This window comes from Bactrocera neohumeralis, chromosome 6 (assembly GCF_024586455.1).
Source record: "Bactrocera neohumeralis isolate Rockhampton chromosome 6, APGP_CSIRO_Bneo_wtdbg2-racon-allhic-juicebox.fasta_v2, whole genome shotgun sequence".
NCBI lineage: Eukaryota > Metazoa > Arthropoda > Insecta > Diptera > Tephritidae > Bactrocera > Bactrocera neohumeralis.
The window spans coordinates 8,847,395-8,869,659 of record NC_065923.1 but is presented as its reverse complement, the minus strand read 5'-3'; the positions used below and the strand labels follow the sequence as shown (position 1 = coordinate 8,869,659).

Here is a 22,265-nt window from a genome sequence, read left to right as displayed (position 1 = left end):
ATTAGAAGACGAAGAAGCCAAAAATCGTGTGAAATATTCTTGCTACATCTGCGCAGCGTACAATTTGACTCGGTTTGCGCAGCATCGCTGCTGAATTGGGGCAATCAAACAATATCCGTTAGATTGGCAGGTAAATGCTCTTCATAAAGCAGCTATATTGCTTTACAAGTGTATGTGTGTCGGTATGCATTGGTAATATAAGATTTTAATACCAATAATTGTGAGTATGTTTGTTGTTCTTAGTAACCGCTGGGGGCCAACAAAAACATAAACAGCAACCGGCAGCCGGCAGATGCCATAGATGACAGCTGCGCTTCAGCAATGCGGCGACCTGTCCACTCAAATGTTAAGGTTGACATGTTCAATTCCACAGACGTAACAGAACGACGGCGAGCTTTGAGATACACATGTTTTCTTCGATTTACAGCATTTCTAAATCATTTGAGCCGGTGTCAGAGTCGATTTAAAGCTGCTTCCTGTGCTGTTCATGGAGCCTTATTACATGCAGTGAATGCACGCAGATTAGGGGTATTTGCTTCTGTAGTCTCTTGACTAGATGACTAGTCTCTTGAAGAATGAGTGAGGCCCTCCCGCATCACACAGTCAAATCTGATTCTTAGCTCAATCGAATACTCGGTATCACACTCGTTTGGACTCTCATGCATTCAAATGCGCTTACCCATATTAAGTATTTGCAATAAATTTAGTCTCGGAAATACGACTTTATTGTCGTCTGAAGAATGTCAACAAGACTAAATAGATTTGGACATGTAAGTAAGTATGTTGCGTACATAAATTAAAGTGCAGCAAAAGTTGTTTGCAAGTTCGTCCCTGAGTAATCGTAGCAACCGCGGCATAAACCAATCAGAAACCAACCAGAGTGTCGTCGGTAGCAAAGATATTGGTTTTGAATGGCAACCGTGTAGCTGTTAGATACAGTTCACTGCATATGAATGAAAAGTCGAACATACAAACAGGGTTTGTCCGGAAAGTATTAGGACTGATTTTCTTCCGCCGCGACTGTACTTCGGTACGAGGATTCGGTAGAGGGCTTTCTTAGCTAACGAATGGTCAGTTGTCTCCGAGCACCTGGAGAATCAGGACAAGCAAGACATCAAGACGTGTTACTGTGAGTGGTGAAAGCCGAAAATGCACCGTTCGTTAGAGCAAAGTTTCGCAATTAAATTTTGTGTGAAACTCGGTAAATCTGCGACAGAGACGTTTGATATGATAAGCAGTCTTACCCAGATGTTGCTTTAGCAAGAAGTAGTGCGCTTTGGTGACACCAGGGCTTTTTAGAGAACCGGTAAGAGGTCGCTGATGAAAACCGAGCTGGGAGACCTGCCACTTCGACATACACCGATAATGTGACTCGTGTGCGCAAAGTTTTGAACTCAGACCGTCGACTAAGTATTCGTTTAATTGCCCAGATGTTAAATTTATCAAAACCTTTGCTTCATGACATTGTGACGGAGCACTTGAACATGACTTGACATCGCAGTCGATTTGAAGTTGCACTACGACAACGCCTCGGCTCACACTGCCTTTCTTCTAAACAGCTACCTAACCAAGGCCGGCATCCAACGCTTCCACAGCCGCCTGCAGCCAAGATGTGGCTCCCACCGTACTTTTTTTGTTTCCTTGCTTGAAAAGGCCAATGAAAGGCAAGCATTTTGAGACGACAGTGGGGATCCAAGCAGCATGCACCTCGGCTCTCAAGGCTATTCCGCAGAATGCCTTCCGTGACGCCTTCAATGCTTGGAAATCGCGCTGGCAGCGCTGCATCAACGTAGAAGGAGCATATTTTGAGAGTTTTTAAAGAATTGTAAAGATTGGTTCAATAAATTTTTTTAAATCGACTCAGTTCTATTGCTTTCCAGACAAACCCTGTATATTTAAGTGCCTGAATTGCTAAATAAAAATAAAAGTGTTTAGAAAAAACATGCTACAACAACAAGAGCAACCGCTTTTGAGCCACTAAATGGACAATCGCAACACTCGACGAGCTGCTCATCTTAAGCTGCACTTCAGTGCGGTTATGTGCGCGGGGGCTTAAGATGTCATTGCAGTTGTAACTAATTTTGTTGTACGTTGTTGCAATATTCTTTCTGTTGTTATTGTTGACATGGTTGCTTATTTTGTTGCAAGCGATTGCTCTACTGATTATTGGCCAAGTTGTTGAATGCCTAGCTACTGTTCATTCGTTATTGCTACTGAAGCCTACAATAGACACACACATACATACATACATACACTGCAATGCACATGCAAGCGCAGTGAGTTGCTGGCGTCTTTTTCTGCTTGTTACCGACGACGCTGAGACTCGCTGCAGACACGGCATTTCGGTATGCAACCGTTTCACAACGGCACAATGACAATGAGAAACTCCAGCCGACGTGCTTCGCAACGGCCACTGCTGCACCGCATTTTCGGCGGCTGGCGCTGCCTCTAACACCGATACTTGACAATTGGCGAGGCAACAATGGCTCCGGCACTGATGCTGCTGCGGCAGCCAATTTTTCAAGTGGTTTCTCGTCGTTCACATTTACATGGCGGATGCCGCGACGGCTTGCATCTTTACGTAGCAAAGAAAGTGAGACGCCGTAGAAAAGCATGGCAATAATACAAGCTAAAGCCAGAGCCAGAGCAAAAGCTAGACACATATACTTACATACATTTACATGTTTACATAAATGGGTAATGGAATACAAGTAATTCAAGATGACGGCAGCGTCGTTGGCGTCGGCAGCGACAGCGCCAACAAAATAGATTACGCAAACATATCTATCTTCTACAATTGTGTTGCTGTTGTTGTTGCCTGCATTAGCGTCTTTTCACGATTATAATTCTGTTATTATGTATTCAATTTGTGAGGTTGGCGCGACGTAATAATGCCCGCTTGTGATTTACACCTGCACAAGAGCTCATCAATTCGGTTTCTATCGTTTCGAGCGCCTATGCTACTGATCACCCACTTGTCCGCTTACACACACACACACACACACGCAATTATGTGGCTGTTTCTCATCGCCTAGTTCACACTCTTCGGCGCTACTTGTGTTGGCAGCATGCCATGACAGTCACAACTTTGCTTTGCACTGCTTTGATTTCGCACGCAAATACCTCAATCAAGGAAACGCCAAATTAGCTAATAGAAAGGACGTCAGCACTTTGAATGGCTGCAGGGTGTCAAGTTATGAAAGTCTTTAATGCGATCAAGCTTTTGGTGGTAAGGAAGAGAATTTTCTCTTTTGCATTAGGAATGCAGAAGTGATAAACAAACCTTACGGGACTTATTCTATGATTTTTTTTCGAAAGTATATGTATTGAATAATGCATGGACTAACTTAACTATTACCATAAATTTTAATCCAATGTATACCTTTATCTTTTTCTTCTTCTTCTTCTTTACTGCCGTAGAAACCGCTTACACGGTTATAGCTGAGTTAACAACAGCGCGTCGTTTCTGCTTTTTGCAATGTGGCGCCAAGTAGAGATTCCAAGCGAAGCCAGGTCCTTTCCAACGGAGTAGAGGTCTTCTGCTTCCTCCGGCGGTTACTGTACCGAATACTTTCAGAGCTGGAGTATTTTCGTCCATTCGGACGACATGATCTAGCCATCGCAGCCACTGTCGTTCAATTCGCTGATATCTCATACAGCTGATCGTTCCCTCGAATGCGATATTCACCGTTGCCAACGCGCAAAGGACCATACATCTTCCGCAGAACCTTTCTCTCGAAAACTCATAACGTAGAATCGTCAGAAGTTGTCAACGTCCATGCAACTGCACCATACAGCATGACAGGAATAATGAGCGACTTATACAGTTTGTTTTTTGTTCGTCGAGAGAGGACTTTACCTCTCAATTGTCTACTTAGCCCGAAGTAGCACTCGTTGACAAGATTTACTCTGCGTTGGATTTTGAGGCGAGAATGTCCGGTCCGGTCTTCCGATGATTGTTGACTTGTTTGCATGTCTAACTCATAAATCCATGTCTCATCGGCAGTTATAATGCTCTCTATGAATGTGGGATCAGAATTCTTACGATCATGCATGTCCAAAGAGATTTATTTATGCAACTCTTTTTGAAAAAAGTTCAGCTTTATCGGGACGAGACGGACAAGAACGAGTTTCATAGCCAAAATATCCGCCAAAATCATTCGAACGGACTCGCGGAAGAAGTCGAGCTCTCTTGCCATCTCTCTAACACTTGACTAACGATTTTAAAGCATCTTATGCTTCCCTTTTTTAATATTTTCATGAGTTGAAGAGGTCATCCAGAACGAGACATATCTGTAACGATCTCTCGACCGTCTTTAAAGACTTTTTACCACTCATAGGCTTGTGTTTTTGATAAAACTGAATCACAGTAAGCCTTTTCCAACATTCGCAACGATTCCGCAAACGAAAGTTTGAAAATTTGAGACCAGTTCTTTCTTCGATATTTTTATCCATTGTAAAAATCGCAAAGCACTACTAAGGTATGCCGACTTCCGCACTATAAACAAATGGTTGACAGATGGCGCACATATTCTTTTCTCTTCTTGAAGAAATCTCACGTCACTTCTAAAAACTCTTTCACTTTAACCATGCCATCGCGAGCTATGAAGGATTTCTGAAGATCAAATCTGAGCAAAGTTTATCAAAATCTTACAAAACCTTTTTTCTTAAATTAAATATTTTTCAGTCCAGGTTTTCACAAAAAATATAAATTTTTGATAAAATCAATATCTGAATACTTAAAAGTTTCCTTACAAAGTAATTATACCATGCAATGCCATTACAAATACAAGAAGCAGCTAAATGCCTCGTCGAACTGCTTGCAATTCCGCCAAGTTCAGTCAACACTGTTAGCTAATTTCCAAAAACAGGAATTACACTTTTAATTTGGTGGTGAACGTACATAACTGGACAGTCATGCAAACACATTTAGCTGCCGGATGCAACAAAAAAGGATTAAAAAGTCAACTTTGTATTCTTCAACTTGACTCTGACCGTGGCCACCGCTTGTAGAGGCGTTAAGCTGACACAGAGAGAGGAAATTGCGCGCGGCCAGGAAAACTTGGCAAGCTAATAAAATTGCTAACAAAACTACTTTCATATAGATTATGTAATAATTCAGTGGAGTTGCCGAGGAAAAGTGTGAACTAATTATAAATGAATGCAATCATTTGCTTTGGTGCAATGAGGTTTTAATAAAAGATTATAGATGATCCACTAATGTGAAATCTCACCATAGCTTATTCCAGTTGGCTACGAAATGATTCAAGAAAAAGTTGTTATATATATAAATGGAAAGGAGATGGACCTTCTCTTCAGATATCCTTATAAATAAGTTTTTGAATTCAAATGTAATAATTACATTAACACAATTTCTTCGCTTCCTACATTAGAAAATAGACTCTTATTACATCTCATTTGTCGTCCGAAGCCAAAGGAGTTCCATAATTCAAAAAAATTACAAGCTTATGCCATAACGGTTAATTGGTGCATGCATTTGTATATACACGCGCCCTGGAGCGTAATGTCACAATTTTCATTGTCATTGTGTTGTCGGCACAACATTTCCACCAACTCGCACTAATTACAGGTGCCAAACTTTGCAATCTGACATGTCTGTGTTTGTGCCGCAAAGGCGTGCAACCGCATAGACAGCACTTAATTAGGGCCTCTAGGTACAAAAGACTTAAGCGAGTAACTCGCTGGGCCTTCTCCCAATGTCTTTACATGCAGAGCACTCATAAAGACGCTAAATTATCAGCACACAATAAATCCACCGTCTATTAAAGCCACCGTTGCAGACAAGCAAGCCCGCAATAAAAATCTATATCTGCCCAAACCACAAAAACAACTGCGGTAATAATGAAATGCGACAGTTTAACAACACAATCACACAACCCGCACGCAAACCAGACGCTGACATGCAGTTAAGGTGAGGTAGGGCGCATTTGTAGGTGCTTAAAAGCATACAAAGACCAGAAATGCCCGCATGAATTAGTACAACAACAATATTACCGAGATAACAATGAAATGTGAAAATCCGTAAGTAACTGTAAATTAGTGGCTACACAGCGGTCGGTAGTAATCTGGCCGCCAGTGCAGCAAGCCGCGTTGTCCGCCAAGCATATGAGGGTACTGCTGCACGAGGCCACTTCCTAAACTGAAAATAAGCGCCAGCCATATTTTGACCTGCAAAGTTCGTCATCAAACCAACCCAGCAACGTTTAATCTGCACACCACGACGCCGCGGAATTAAGTTTGCTTCCCCAGTCTTCAGCCGCCAACCGCCAGCCGACAGTAATGAGCAGATAAACCCGCGCGGCATTACGCTAAGGCAACCGCATAGGATGACGCTAGCGCCGCTGTTAACTGATCAAATGCAGCTGCTGGCGATAACGACGACTCCGCTGTTGACTCCACTTAAATCAGCGCGAAGCTCCCCCGAAGACGATGACGCCGCAGCTGAGCGCAGTGCCAAGCGTTTCCCTTTCAATTGTCAACAAAAGCTTCAACGAAAATGAAACACCAAAAACCACAATAACAACATGAGGGCCCGCAAACACGTAAACAATGCTGTTTGTTGCAAGCGATCGCTCATTGTGTGTCGGTGGCTTCTGCAGCGCCGCCGCAAAGTTCAGCGCCGTGGCTGCGACGTGACGCCGCAGCGTTCGATGGTCTCTTTTGGGTGCGAAGTTTTATAAATGCCAGTGTCGCAGCACAATTCAAAGATTCGTCTTTCGGTCGTGCAACACTCAACTAGCCAGCAAACAGCTTCGAATCGTCGCGTTCCGCTTAGCAGCTTATAAGTTTAGTCGCTCGTGCTCGTCTTTCACACGGATACGCTGCCGCCGGACTAAATAAACTGAACTTTTTGCTCGTGCAAACATTTCAATTTTTTTTGTTGTGGTGCGCCTTTAGCCTCCGGGCGACGGATGCAGTAATTTTCTCTGCTTGCCTAATGCTTTAGTCGCTGGTGCTTTGTTTTTGTTGTGTGGCGTAAATTGTACTTTGCAGTGTTACAGTGCACGACTTGCAATTGTGACAGCGATTTGCTGTAGTTTAAAAACCAAATAAACAAAAAATTAAATTAAAGCGAAATAGCACAAGCTTCGCTGTCGCCGTGCCGTGAAGCGGCAAATCGTAAAAACGAAATTAAATGTGTAAAGATTTGCAATAGCAAGCATAACGGAATTTGCAATTTGTTGTTGTGTGTGTGAAACATTGTACGGCCGATAATCCAAGGCATTTGCGTGAACGGTAACGGTAGTTATGTTGCATAGACGACAATGCTGAGTGACACTTGGGATGTTGGCACCTTTTTGGTTGATCTATTGAGTGTGGTATAGTGTGGAAAATTGTTATTGCATAAACTAGTCCTTTCAACGAACCCAACAACAACTTATTACAACAACAATATTGAAATAAATAAAACTACAAAGCGCTGAGGTCGCAATACCTTCTCTGGATTAAAATAACAGCGAAATGCGGACACACCTATTCGTTTGCCTTTTGGCTTTTGGTAAGTTGACATTTACTGAAGGACCTGTTAAATCCTTGTTCTTTAAGTGCAAAAAGAATCGAAAAATCGAATATGTTTGCCTGCTTGGAAGAGTTCGAAATATCTCTGAATGAAAGTGTATAGTAGTGTAGTGCTTATATTTTCATTGTCAACTAAAACTTTCCTATTATCTTTCGATCTATTTCTATGGACTGATGTTCAATTATTTATTTTCGTATCCTTTGGCTTCACTTGCTAATATAAAGGTCCACTATCGGGGCCTAAATCCTTACCTAAACCTGTTTTCCTTTCCGGAAACTCGAAATTTATATAGAAAAGTGAAGAATTTGTTAAAAGTCTGGGCATATCCTTTTATAGAAATTCACAACCTCTGTTTCTGCGGTAAAATATCAAGTAAAAGTAACTCGAGTTTAGGTACTTATAAATATAAGGTTGTCGAAAAAGTCTTTTCGCATTTCTAATCAAACTTCAACTTATTTCTTTTTAATATTATAATGAACTTTAATGAAATAATGGCGAAAAACTGCGACAAATAATTTTCACAGGTTTCTCTTGAATCAACTTTACTCCAAGGAAGTTCTGCATTGACCAAAAAATGGTAGTCTGATGGTGCAAAGCCAGGCTCTCCCAGTTTTTTCCGAGTCATCAAAGATGTGTGTGGTCTAGCGTGGTCCTGATGCAAGACGAAACCCTTTCTGTTGAACAGTTCTGGCCATTTTTTTCGATTGCTTGCTTCAATCTCATCAGTTGTTGACAGTAAAGTGTAGAATCAAACGTTGGACCAGGCTGAAGCAGCTCATAGTGGATGATTCCTTTCCAATCCCACCAAACACTTAGCATCACCATGCTTGGACCATGATCTTTTTTACACTTCTTTTTTGTCGTATTTGATCCACTTTTCGTCTCCTGTTACCATTTGTTTCAGAAATGGTGCGATTTCATTTCGTTTCAGCAAAGAATCGCAGATGTTAATTCGGTCCATTAAATTTTTCATAGAAAATTCATCGAGCTTATTTTTGTAGCCAGCCTTTTTTAAATCGTTCAAACCTGTTAGATGATGAATGCTAAGTTCCTTAGCGATGTCATAGCTGCTTAAGTGACAGTCCTGGTGAATCTCTTCCATAATTTCATCGACTTTTTCAACGATTGGGTCGACCTTTCACATTGAAATTTCCCGAACGAAAGAGAGCGAACCACTGTTGTGCTACACGAACTGATACAGCATCGTCTCCGTAAACATCAGGGGCCGTCGCCCCGGGCGCAACGTCTTGGGGGCGGCAAAACGATCTTCGCTGTTTTTTAAAACTCCAATTCGGGCAAAAATTTCTGCAAATTGTGACAAAAGTGTACAAGATATGGGGCGAAAATGGGTTTTTTCTATGGCTTTTAATAAGATGTCTTGTTAATTTACTATCAATTTCCTCAAAAACCATATTGTGAGAATTTGGGAACTTCAGAATTTGCGTGGCTTCTAGTTCCTAAATTTTATATACTTAATAGCGAAGATATTTTATAAAAATTGGCTTTTGTTCGAACCACCTCATGAAATTTGTAGGTAGGTAGATAAAGGGGGGGCAGAACATCCTTGGCCCCGGGCGCCCGAAGTTGTAGCTGCGCCACTGCTACAGCCACTTTATTTTCAAATTATTTAATCTATTCACCATTATTTCCTTGAAGAATATAGAATAGTGAAAATGAACGAATAATGGAAAAATATCGCTTATTTACATGAATAGTGTCATAACTCAAAAAAGTCGATTCTTAAGGAGAATGGTTTAAAGTTTTCAATTGTCTCTTACTTAGCATCACAAATTTATTAAATAAACAAGAAAAAACGTTAACTTCGGTTGCACCAAAGCTAAATACCCTTCACAGGTGCATTTCTGTTAGTAACTATGTGTTCAGTTTGTATGGAAGCTATATGCTATAGTAATCCGTTCTAAACAAGTTTTTTAGAGATTACATTGTTGCCTTAGAAAATAACATATATCAAATTTCGTGAATATATCTTGTCAAATGTGAAAGTTGTCCATACAAGAACTTGATTCCCATCGTTCAATTTGTATTGCAGCTATATGTTATAGTGGTCCGATATCGGCCGTTCCGACAAATGAGCAGCTTCTTGAAGAGAAAATGACGTTTGCAAAATTTCAAAACGATATCTGAAAAACTGAGAGACTAGTTCGTATATATAGAGACAGACGGACAGACAGACAGACGGACATGGGTAAATCGACTCAGCTCGACATACTGTTCATTTATATATATACTTTATAGGGTCTCCGACGATTCCTTCTGGGTGTTACAAACTTCGTGACAAACTTAATATACCCTGTTCAGGGTATAACTAGTGGCATATAATATATTAAATAAATTCTGAGCATAAGTGAACTAAAAAGGATTTACTAAATCTTTTCCTTTGGCATAAACGTTTGCTACTTTGAATTACATATGACATTATTTGTGGAAAATATAAAATATAAATACATATATTTATATAACTTTGGTTCCTTCATTATCGCTTTCTTTGTTTTCATTTTAGGCATCTTGAATGTTGTCTTCCCCGTTCTGCAGCTTGACGCCCCACAAAAAATAGTCTAAAGGCGTTAAATCGCATCTTGGTGGCCACTAGCAATGTGCAGCCAGCTGTGTGGCATGTAGCGCTATCTGCATGAGTCAACATTTAAATGAAATTATCTTCGTAAATGTCATGAACCCTAACGTTTCATCGCTTACAGCGACGCATATATTTATATAACTTTGGTTCCTTCATTAGCTTTCTTTGTTTTCGCCGGCGACGGATGAGACGCCTAAAGATAAACGCCAGGTCGGTGCCAAAGACGAAGCGGTATACCCGAACCATCGCGCCGACACCACCGATGCCGATGACCCGGAAAATCCGCAGGAAACCATCTACGGTCCGAAACCAACACAATTCCTCATTCGGCCCATTGCGCCACATGATCACCAGCAGCACGAAGAGCATCAAGCGCCGCAGTTGCGTAATTATCCGGCGACAATAAGGCCGCACGGCACCCAATTGCTGGAGCAGAGTCAGGAGGTGAGTGGCGTAAGACAAGTGCGATAATAAAGCTTTGTAGTGATTGTTGTAGGCTGCAGCAGCAGCGCAAATGCTAATTTGAACATTTGTGGCGACTTGCAAACGTGAAGCAAATAATAGGCGAAAGGTGGCCAAGGCTGGGCAAGCGTTAGGGGGGAGGGGAGCTCGCGTTGCGACAACTGCTTTCGACATTTTTCGCTTTTCTGTAATTTCCATCGGTTTGGAAAGGGTGAAACGACTCATCCGCTGCGCTGACAGGTATTCAGTTGTTCATTCATTGCTCTTATGCCAGTTGATCTGTAATCTGTGCTCGCCACCAACAACAATGCGCTTTCGCAGTGCAAATACTCAAGGCGCAGTCGTGACTAGTTGCACGATTCTTAAAGCAAAGCGTTGTGAGCTGCGCGGCGGCGGTCAAACACAATTAACATGTCGGCAAAACTGCAAATCGCACGAAGCTGACGCGCTGTGCTAAGCAAAGCTGTTTCTCCTCAGTCTGAAGCATATTTATGCGCAGTGCGAGTATGTTTTGCGTTGGACAGATTTCCAAAAGCGCCGTCAAACACATGAACTTTGAAAGGTCCTCAAACGTTACTTGAGTTGAAATTTATCCGGGATTACAAGACCAAACCAAGAATACAATAACGGAGTCAAAGCCCCTTAAACGGATTTTGAAATATTCCACACATGCTTGAAACCGCTCAAACATTTGTAACGTTTTCATATTTAAACAATTACAACAACAATCCGCTGTTTATTTTAGTTGCACGACAGCGATTTTTAATTGCTTTAACAGCAAACAAAAGGCAAATGGCTTCAATCATAAAAGCTCCACTGCTAATCGATTTGCTAGTGCTGAAGGTGGGCCATTAAATCAAGAATATGATTGGGTTGCCAGGTCAGAGGCGACAACAGTAAGAACACCATATTTTATGTCGTGTAATTAATCTCATTTTTTTATTATTTTTTGTAATTTTTATCTCGTATAATCATTGCTAAAATCTGTTGGCAGCAATAAATTAGGGAGCGAAGTTTGTCGCTTAAGTCTTTTGATTGCCTAATAGCCGATATTCACGGTAGTTAACTGCAAATATGCGGCAATTGTGTTGCAAAACTATTTGTTTTTAATTTGGTGCCTTTTCAACTGTGCTATATTGCTTATTTGTCTTCTTGCCTGTCTTTAGAAACTGCGCGTTTCTTCGAGATTATCTCAATTTCAAAGACAACTCACCTTGACCGAAAAAATGCATAATTATGTGAGGCAGTTGGATAATTTGGGTGCGTACTTTTTGTGCAACACTTCATCGTACTAAATGTACGTGCTTGCGGCTTAGCCCAAATTAAATGCTCAGCGATATTTTGCTATTTCGATGCGGGAGTCGCGTGTTTTCTTTGCGTGTCCGCGGCGACAATTAAACTCAAAGTAAGCCGCGAACGTTTTTATTTTCGGCAAGCTCCGCTGCGAAAATGGACAAGTCATTTATGAAAGTAAAAGCAATGGCGCAAAAAGTGGGGAAATAACGGCATAATAAGTGCCGCTCGCTTACATCACAAACGTCATGGAAATGTGCGTAATAATTACAGTTATTTTGCTGTGAGGAAAACCAAATGACAAAATTGCTAAGTGCCAAGCCGCAAATAAAGCCCGAAGTTGCAAGAAGCGGAAAAGCATGCGTGTGTTTGCGTGTTTGCATTGAACAATCGCTTGTCTTAAGGGAGCACTCATACCAAGTCATCTAGTGATCGGTCAGGTAGCTAAGCACTCACTTCTACAAATGAGAGTTAAGTGGTACACAACCATTGGCCCTTCTCCCAAGGGACAGCATTACCAAAAGGGTTAGCTTCACGCAGTAGTACAAGATTACCCTTGGCAGCAAGGCTGAATGTAATGATTCCACTCTCGGGCTGCTGCTGAGGGATAGCACGATCAAGTGGTGCAGGGGTCGCAGGACCACGCGCTAAGCTCTCCATACCTTTGGGAAGTTTTCCGAGTATTTTTCAGGCGTAAGCCTTTGGCATAATTCGGTGCATAAAAAAAATCTAGAACACAACCATACTTAGCGATAGTCAAGTGGCACTAAAAGCAGTCTCCTCCTACGAAGTCAAATCGCTACTGGTGTAGAGAACGGCTGAATAGTCTAGCGGAAGGTAACCATGTGCACCTCATCTGGGTGCCCGGTCACAAAGGTATAACGTCCGGTGTGTTTTACGTGGGCACCTGCTGACGACAGCCTTACTCCACGCCGCTCAAAAGCACAGCGGATCAAATCAATGCGTTGATCAGCGCCCTGAGAATGCAAAGCATTTTCAGTACCAATTGGCAGTGTGGAATGGACACACTAACCACCTTGGTAGGGTTCGAGGCCCATCTAAAACCTCTGCTGTGCTTTGGGTCCGGCACCCGGTTGCAATGCAACTCCACATTCAACTGACAAAGTCAGTTCTTCCCGCGATTTGGGTTTCAACCACAACCACCACGATACTCCCCGAGGGGCCAGTCCGCACGAGCAGGTTGGAGCGAACTCCAAGGGCTCCTGCTCCCCGTGGTATCAGAATTAAGTCTCCGGTCAGACCTCGTAGCCGAAACTACTACCAGTTGAGCTTCCATCGCTTCTCGGCCTTATGGCTAAGATCAAAGTGTAGTATCTGTTCTTGTCACAAAGGTATAGTCGGTAAGCAAGTGGCTGATGAGCTCGCCCGCTCCGCAGCTTCCACTAACATGGTAGGACCTGAACCCTTCACTGGAGTGTGTCGCCATACCATAAAGGAGTTGGAAGAGGCATTGGCAACAACTACATGTCATATGGCATACCAAGTTGGTAATGGGTGGCCACTGCAAGCTGAAGAAGCGTTTACACAACATGGGCCTAGCTTCCTGCGTAAATTGCTGGTTCTGCGACAGTTAGCCTAAAACACCAGAAGCACTGCTAATCGAATCCACAGCAGTCTGCAAGCACAGGCTTAAGGCCCTTGCATACACGTTTCCAAATAGGGATAACATCTTTTCACCACCAGCACGCAGCAGAATATTGGACTAATAAGGCTTTGTGATTTAGGAGATCGAGACTCAAGGTCGCGGCACATTCCTCGAGTAATAATCAATCAATTAATTGGCCGCACTCATACAAAGTCATCTTTAAACGTGGCTTTCATGTGAACTTTATGAATATTATGAATGCGTTTGATACTGCTTTTCTTCTGAAGCTAAGTGAAGCTTCGAAACCTGCATTCGATTGTCACCGATGCTTTAGGTTCTTCTGGTAAGCAGCCTCAATATTTCAGCACACTTGGAACCTTTTTCTCAAATAACCGCTTTGACTCGTTATCAACCGATCAATCATAGTAACAACAACTGCAACATCACTTTTCGCAACATTTGCTTAACACATACATACATATACATATACACACAACTAACTATATATACAGCATACTATGCTTCGAACACCAAATGAATTCGCCCATAACGAGCGTTAAATTTGCATAAATTGTTTTTGCTTTCTGATGCTAAATAATTTTACTCAATTTGTTCATTCAACATACCTACTTGCATATGCCACACAATTCTCACCACATTATTCGCGCTTTTAAGTGCATGGGAGATCCAAAGTTTTTGTTATTGTTGGCTCAAAAATGAAAAATAGTTGGTCGCCTCTAAATGTCTAATAATTTTCCTCGCAGTTTTAACTTTTGAGGTCACTGGTTTACCGCAACTTGCGGCTTTGCTGCAATACTTATTATATAAGTATAGCAGTTGCTTGTAGTAGTGGATGAACTTACAAACCTTGTTGTTGTATGTCTGCAGTCACATTGTTCGTCAGTAATATCAACGCTTGAGATACTACTGAGAGACAGTACTATCCAGTGGTACACTGACGGCTCGAAAACACCGGAAGGCATTGGAGCAGGCATGGCGAGACCGCATCGTTTTTAATAGAGGAGTGCATAGGAAGGCTGAACCGGCTATCAGTGTGCAACCGGGTACATCTAATCTGGGTGCCGGGACATAAAGAGGTAGACGAAAACGAGCTAGCCGACGAACTAGCCCATTCTGCGGCAGCGTCCAAGATTCCGTCTCCTCGTCGCGCTCTATACAGGGCACTGCAGGCTCAAGAAGCACTTGTCTAACATAGGCACAGTCTCTTGCGCAAGCTGTCAGTTCTGCAACTTGGAACGGGAAAAACCAGCACACCTGATTTTGGATTGTCCAACAATTTGCAGAAGCAGGCTTAAGGACCTGTAATACCTCAGTATTAACTATCTATCTATCTATCAGTAATATCAAGTAAATACGAAAAGTCTTGAGAGTCGTTAGAAAAAGTATTTCCAGAACCGCTAGACGCATCTGAATCTGCCGCCGTTACGTCCTTAAAAATAGAACATATTTACCTTCATGTGTGGAGATGTTACTCAAAATAGGGGCCCTCGACTTTTCGCTGCTCCTAAAGTGTTCATATTGTTTTAAGATTTTTCAGAATTTTGTTCCTCCGGGAGACAAACCAAGGCTAATTAAGTAGCGACTTGTATTAAGCAGTCGCAAATCGATTTCTTTTCTCTAATAAAATCTCTCTTTCATTACAGATCCAACATTTTGCCTATCTGCAAGACATTAATCGCAATCACCCGAAGTCGACAGCTTCCGCTTCAGAATTAACCGGGAAGCCACGCACCGCACAACAGCAGAAAAAAGGCTCGAAATCAGGACGTGCTCATATATCACCTTCACAATATCGAGGAAATGCCGAGGAAGCTGAACAGCGTTATGCGGTCGCCATTCAACCGCCGAACCCGACAGCCGCGCAAGCGCCTCATTACGCAGCGCCACCAACACAAATTGCGCCGCGATACCAGCAGCTGGGACCACAATATCAACAGCCAGGAGCAGGCGCACCCCAGCAGCCATACCAAATTATACCCGAAGAAGAGTTTCTTAAGCTTTTGGAAGATGAGTTGCGTGCGCGAGCCTTCCATGAAGCGCAATACCGTCAGCAACAGGCTGCACATGCACCTTCTCCCAGTAAAGGGCCACCTTTGCCACTGCCTGCTGAACGTGTAGGTCAAGGTTTAGGCAACTATCGTCAACATGCGCAGCCACAGTCACAACCTCCCGTCGAAGAGCCAATACCCGAATTTGTACAATATGTTCCACGTCACCGCGGTGGCCCCAAATACCTGCCTCAACCACAACCGCAGCAGCAACCTCAACCGCAACAAGTTGACCCACAAAGTGTTGATCCATCAGCCGACGTGCCACCGCCACCACACATACCGCCGCAACTGGCATACTACCAACCACAAGTGAGCTATAAAACATTGCCAAATCACCCACTAGCAAAGTCATCGCTAGAGAATGAAATCGAAAAGCTGCTTGCTGCGAATAAACCTTCACCCAATCAGCTAGCGGATAATTCCAACGAACCATCTGGCGTAGTACACCAACATCAACAAGCTCCGCAACAACAGTTGCAGCAACACCCGGAGCCCCGACCACGCCCATACGCTTTGCAACAGAAAATTTATTCCTCACAAAGCGGATCCCAACCCACACCCACACCACTAGTAGATGCCAATAATCAGCCGTTTATACCGTCCTTGTTTAGATTTAGCAATATACAACAACCGACGCCGATTTACCCCACACAAGTGCCGCAACACATTGTGGACGCCAAGAAATTGGGTCCAGTGGTATACCCTCCCACGCAGTCTCCCACGACGGTACAACAGCCACAACCTACACAGTACTTCTACCAGGAACTGAATCCAACAACTAGACCTAAAGCTCGCTCAAAACACTATGGCACGAAAGTTTCAACATCTTCACCAAAGTTACGCGAGAAAGAACCGCCAAATTACCCGAACGTACCAGCCGCAGCCAAGTATATTAACCCGCAACTGTATTACGACTACGAACGGCAATCAAATCCACAAGCTCCCTCCGGACGTTTCCACCCTAGTCCACCCGATCCCAACGCACCTACCGGAGAACAACGAGTACAGGCACAACCACGTCCACAGCCACTCGCCCATCCTCAACAGTACTCAGCACCTGCACCAACTCCACAACAAGTGCACACAAACAGGCAATATATCTCAACCGCCCCAGCTCCATCACAATCCAGTATTTATGTCTCACAAGGCACAGGTATCGCGACACCCTCACGCAGCACCCCAGTAAAAACGAAGTCTATCGAAGATGTGCGCCAACTACATTTACCTCAACCCGGCGGAAAGCCTCTCACCCAGACCGAGTTCCAGGCGCTGATCGATGCTGGCTACCCAGTAACAGCTGTACCAGTACCGGTGCCCGTTCCTTATGAGCAGTACATAAAAGAGCATCCTGAATTCCGCAATCAGCCTGTGGACTATGCGCAGCTCATGCAACATATAGCTCAGCAGTATGGTCCACGTAGGGGACTGCAAGCTCAAGCCTCGGAGCCGACAGCAAATGTTATAGCTTCGTCGCCTGATGAACAAACGGCAACAGCAGTGGGTGGCGGCAATATAACGTACTTACGACCGCTGGCCGACCAGAAACGGCATCCACGCGACGAGAAGGACACAGCGATCGCTGGAAAGGCAGATGAAGCGAAGCAATAATCCTTTTAATATTGTTTTCCATTGCTTTAAACTATCGGCCCGGCTTTTACAAAATCAATATCTAAGTTCCGTCAAGCGCACAACACGATTTCGAAATTCGAAGTGCACTCTACATAATATCTCCCAAAAACGCCTCAGTTAACAGGTTCACCCCTGTTCTCCATTCTTTCATTTTCCCTGTATTTAGTTTAACAGTGCTCGTGCAACTTTCCGACTGTACTAAAATTCGCCGAAGGAAGCAAAGAACATGCCGAACACACGTGGCCACTTACAGTTAGTAAGTCCCGTTGGCACTACACTGCACATTTATTTATAGTTAATTATATGTATGTAATTCTTAATATAATGAATATGTATGTACCTAAAGACACGTCTATTGCGAACAAACGAGACGATACGAAGTTTGAAAACCCCAAACGATTGTAGTGAATTTATTAAAAAAAAAAACATTTATTGTATATAAACAATGCATTTTATGAAATTGTAATTCACACATATTTCAATAATCGTTATATATGCACACATATGTAACGCATTATATTGAAAATGCTGCAGAAACTCTAAACATATATACTTTTATGTGTAATTTTTGTAAATTACTGATACAAAAGTAGAATGTAAAATATAAAACTGTATCATTATAGCTTATTTATGTGAAATTTAGTGTTGGCGGATTACTATTCGAATTGCTGCTGTCCGCTGAGCTGAGAGTTTCCGGCGTGGCTTCTTTTGCCTGTATGCGAGATATGTTGGGGTCTTTTTTATCCTTTCGCTCACGCTCCTTGTCACGCTCTTTTTCTTTGTTGTGCTTGTGTTTGTGCTTATGTTTGTGCTTCTTCTTATCCTTCTTCTTTTTCTTCTGCTGAAAATGTAAAAAATTATACGATAAGTATCATATCAATATATACATATATATATTTGCGGCACTTATTAGTTCGGCACACACCTTTGATGAGTTCTCTGCCTTATGCCTACTTTCGGCGTCAGTTTTGTTGGCCTCAAAGCTGCTATCTGCTTTCATTATTGCAGTTTCGCCCACATCGATGATGGTTACGGAATTGTCGTCTTCCTCGAAGATTTCACTTTTCATACGTTTTGGCTCGGGGGAATGTACGTTGCCATCATCTTCTTGGTTAACCACAACCTTTACCTCATTATCGAACGACTCCATCTTCATGTCATTGTCTTCAACAAGTGTCACCTCCTCGGTTGTTTCCAGTTTTATGACTTCATTGCCCACCTCAAATGCCTCGGTAGCAGTGCGCTTTACTGCGGCAATGGAAGTATGCTCTTCGACTACGTCGAGCACCTCGTTTTTCACTTCGCTTATTATTGCAGGCGGCTTGGGTTCATTATTGGAAATTGTGCTGCTGTTGGGAACGGCTGTTTTCTTTGTGCCTTCCTTAATTATATCTTTGTACATGTTGCTGACATCAGCAGATTGCAAGCACATTGGTCGCCTCGTGCCATATAATGCGTAATATAAATCCACCATGTCACAACGCAATTTAGTGTCGAACGCCAATTTGTTGCTGTAAAACGGACACAGTTCAGTTCAGTTTTTGACTAATTTTATAAAAAGAAAATGCTAATAGTGTAATAGTGCTCACTTCATATTCGCCCATAATCGCTCCACCAACTCTGGCCGATCCAATCGGCTGCTCCGCGACTCACGGCTAAATGGTGGATTGTCGATCAATAATTGGGCAAGCGCATGACGTGCTGCAGGGTCAGGATCTGTTTCGAGCAACGTAATCAAATGGTCCAAGTCATCCCAGCGTCCATCCACTTTAACAAAATCGACCAAACACTCCATGGCGGCTACACGTAGATCCAAATACTGACCATAAGCTGCATAGCAACGGTAGATCTTCGGCAGCGAAGGCAAGTGACCACATTTTTGTAATTTACGTATCACCTTAAGACATGAAACCGAAACCATGTACTTATATGACGGTAAGTTCTTCTCTAGGTTAAGTAGACGGGTCACTTCCTCAAGTACAAGCCTTTAAAGTATTTCAAAAAAGTAAATTACAAATAAAAGTGGAAAATAATCGAAGACTTACTTAGCATCGGCAGAGAGACTGTCAGAAGTAATGGGCGTTCCGCGCAGGGCCACTGAAACAACTGGCGTAATTGAATTTCCTAAGGCGTCAACTAAAGCCGCGCGATAATAAACATCCGAATAATGGTTTCGCGTGTTATCATTATATTTGAAGAGATCAAGCAGAAAACGTATAACTTCAGGTGGACAGATACCGTGAGACGTGCGTAAGCCTTTACAAATATAATGGTTAATAAAAATGTTGGAAATATATTAATGATCATGCGACGCTCACCTGCCATTGCCACAGGTATGACCTTTTGCAAAAAATACAACTGAAAATTGGCAAAGTTATTTTGTTTGATGATATGGGGAGCACTAAAGGAGCCAAAGAATTTTCGAAAAATATTTAACATGGCAGGAGGTCCACTCCATTGCGTCACCATTTGATTAGCCACTTTCGTAAGACAATGTGCTGCTTCGCAACGGACTTTATAAAAGCAGCGCTCATTTTCAATTGTATCTGTGAGTGCGGAGCGCGTAGCGTTGGTGGGATATTTCTCCAGGGCTTTAATGGCCTCGAATTGTGCTGTTACATCGCGCTCATGACGCAGTTGGTATTGCCACTGGAAGTCAGGTTGTTCAATATTCAAATCTCGAATTAATATCATTTCCGGATCTAGACGAATCCAAAGAACAGGCGAATCACTACAAAAATTTAGAAAAAGTATTATTTAGGTTATGCTTTTTTTTAAGTGCGTCTTACTCCATTGCCGACAAATCCATATCAACTTCTTCGCCCGTACAAAGCGGAATTTTCTTCTTTTTATTTCGGCGACTTTTCGAATGACAAGTGATATCTGCCTTCACCACGGTATTCTCAATCTGTAACATGTGCTTGAAGGTGCCGTCCAACTCCTGTAGCTGCACCAGCAATGGGCCATTATATTTGCGAACGCCACGTTGACTCACGAAATCTTGACGTATCTCCAGTTCAATAGTATTACGCTTCCGATTGAACACCGATGTAAAGGAGAACTTCGCGTGGCCTCCGGTACGGACCCATTGATCCATGAAGACTGACATATCTTTACCAGTTACAGTGAATATCGCCTTGATGAATATATTCGTGGAAATTAGCAAATGATGCCATAAGCCGGAACCGATTTTAGTCACCGCCGCATTGGTTGCCAGCACCAACTGTTTATTGAAAACCTAAATTACAAAAATCAATCAGTTGCTTCGTTGAACATAAGAAATTGAAAATAAAAACTTACTTGTATTAGCAGCTCTTGGCCGATGCGATGCTCCAGCATACGTATAACCAAATGCGCCTTGCGTCTCATTGCTTCCACATATTTTGGCGAAACTGTGTGTAAACTTTTTATAGGAAAATAATGCACAATTTCGGTTTGCTTGCTGGTAGCGCTCGCGGGATTCGTACTAGACACAGGCAGTGGCGCCGGTGGCTGACTGCAATCGAGTATAATCCCGCCATACCGCTCCTCATAGTGCACAACTCGCGCCAACTCGGATTGAACCCATTCGCGATATTCATTATTACCAAAACACTTTCGGGAATATAAGCCACACAAATACTCGGCAATGCCTTTTGCTAACCAAGTGTCCGACCAATGATGTGATGTGATGAAACATCCGAAGAACTGTTCGGCAATGGCGCGTGACATTAATGTTCGTGTTATATACGTCTGATCGATAATAGCAATGGAATGCATAAGATGCACAGAAGCTATGCTTAAAGTAGCATATGCACTGATGTCGGTATCAAGTTCATCTACAAAAACCTGTTTGTAGCAGGAGAAGGGGTAACGTGTGGAAAGTGTCTCTTCGAAAAATTCGAAAGCTTCATGCAGGTATCGTACGGTATTTTTCAAAAGTGGTAAAAGCTGTGGCAGGCAAAAGTGAGTAACCTCATGCATATGAGGATCCACGTAGATTTCAAATGGGCCTACAGCCAATGCGATATTAGGCGCACATACGGGCGTTGTGAGTGAATAATGAAATGTTTTTCGCCTCAAATCGGGTGTCATAACCACTTCCACAAGTTCGCCACATGACACAGCCGTCAAGTGTTTATCCACGGTGAACTCGAGTTTCCATGTGCACGGATCTGCAAAACTATCAACACAAGGAAACCATAAGCGAGTTGAATTTTCGTATGCGTATGTGAACATATGTGCACTGTTAGGTTGCTGTTCATCCTCACTAGTTGGTGGTATAACAAAGTGTATGCCGCCTTGTGGATCTTCCATAGAGAATTCTATGCCGATACGTAAACCCCGACCTTCTTGTATCATGTGATATCCTTCTGGTGGTATCTGTATCAACAATTCACCACAATTGACATCAGGATCGGTTTTCTGTGCGGCAGTGAGATGGTTTTTGGAGTACACATCTAAAGATCTCCTGTTAAATATTTATTAATTTATTTACAAATAATTATTAGTGGTAGTAGTTTTGTTTAAAAAGGGCGTCTTACACTTTCGGATCTCCTTGAAGGATATCCAGGAATGGATCGAAATAAAAAAACTCAACTTCACAAACATCATTTAACAAAATGCGATAAATACGACACTGCTTTGCATTCAACCTTATAAGCCGTAAATTTTCTTTGGTTGGCACTATGGTTAACTCCACTGCACCCTAAAAAATATATATATAATGAAACCAAATTTTCCATGGTTTGAGACTGCAAACAACTTACAATTATACTTTTGCGTTCGAAACTAATGCCGGTCAAACTCACAATTTGATGCGCCGTATAGTTATGAAAATAAAGAAAGAAATATTATTTTGAGCTGTTGATTTTTACTATCTGCACGAATACTTATAATTTAAAAGGGCGTGCGGGCACATCCTTTGGTTCGGTCTTCGGTTCGCTATCCATTTTAGCAAAAATACAAAATATTTTTAATTCCACAGCATTTCAGTAAACATACTAAACTTTTAACAAATTTGTTTATGATCTCGCGTACCAATGTCAAAATCAGCTGATAACAGTCGTGGCGAATATTATAGGTAAG

The 22,265-nt window shown here is 42.4% G+C and overlaps 2 protein-coding genes and 1 pseudogene across 3 annotated transcripts; 2 read left to right on the top strand and 1 right to left on the bottom strand.

The window, feature by feature from the left end:
- Window positions 1–7,286: 7,286 nt before the first annotated feature.
- Window positions 7,287–17,825, top strand: LOC126761693 (uncharacterized). Its single transcript, XM_050478054.1, has 3 exons — window positions 7,287–7,340; window positions 10,296–10,580; window positions 15,162–17,825. Exons 1-3 carry the CDS (start codon window positions 7,287–7,289, stop codon window positions 17,175–17,177), a joined length of 2,355 nt encoding a protein of 784 aa, XP_050334011.1. The 3' UTR covers window positions 17,178–17,825.
- LOC126763817 (U2 spliceosomal RNA) lies at window positions 13,187–13,320 on the top strand (annotated as a pseudogene).
- On the bottom strand, window positions 17,577–22,222 carry LOC126763506 (transcription initiation factor TFIID subunit 2). Of its 2 annotated transcripts, none has more exons than XM_050481062.1 (10): window positions 22,074–22,222; window positions 21,947–22,001; window positions 21,722–21,885; window positions 20,499–21,648; window positions 19,988–20,436; window positions 19,517–19,929; window positions 19,244–19,454; window positions 18,788–19,183; window positions 18,124–18,709; window positions 17,577–18,036 (listed from the first exon to the last, which is right to left on the bottom strand). In XM_050481062.1, the coding sequence occupies exons 1-10, from the start codon at window positions 22,127–22,129 to the stop codon at window positions 17,827–17,829; spliced, it is 3,690 nt and encodes a 1,229-aa protein (XP_050337019.1). In that variant the 5' UTR covers window positions 22,130–22,222; the 3' UTR covers window positions 17,577–17,826. The 2 variants fall into 2 exon arrangements, with proteins under 2 accessions (XP_050337019.1, XP_050337018.1); XM_050481061.1 differs by having other exon boundaries at window positions 17,577–18,039; window positions 22,074–22,220.
- Window positions 22,223–22,265: the final 43 nt, after the last annotated feature.

What these genes read in the sequence shown, in the direction of transcription:
- LOC126763506 (XM_050481061.1), bottom strand. Translation starts at nt 22,129, where the DNA reads ATGGATAGCGAACCGAAGACCGAACCAAAGGATGTGCCCGCACGCCCT. An exon ending in ATGGATTTGTCGGCAATGGA is followed by an intron (nt 19,930 to 19,987) that starts GTAAGACGCACT and finishes AAATTTTTGTAG; the next exon opens with TGATTCGCCTGTTCTTTGGA. An exon ending in CGATTATGGGCGAATATGAA is followed by an intron (nt 18,710 to 18,787) that starts GTGAGCACTATT and finishes TCCGTTTTACAG; the next exon opens with CAACAAATTGGCGTTCGACA.
- LOC126761693 (XM_050478054.1), top strand. Translation starts at nt 7,287, where the DNA reads ATGCTGAGTGACACTTGGGATGTTGGCACCTTTTTGGTTGATCTATTG. An exon ending in TGGTTGATCTATTGAGTGTG is followed by an intron (nt 7,341 to 10,295) that starts GTATAGTGTGGA and finishes TTCCTTCATTAG; the next exon opens with CTTTCTTTGTTTTCGCCGGC. An exon ending in TGCTGGAGCAGAGTCAGGAG is followed by an intron (nt 10,581 to 15,161) that starts GTGAGTGGCGTA and finishes CTTTCATTACAG; the next exon opens with ATCCAACATTTTGCCTATCT.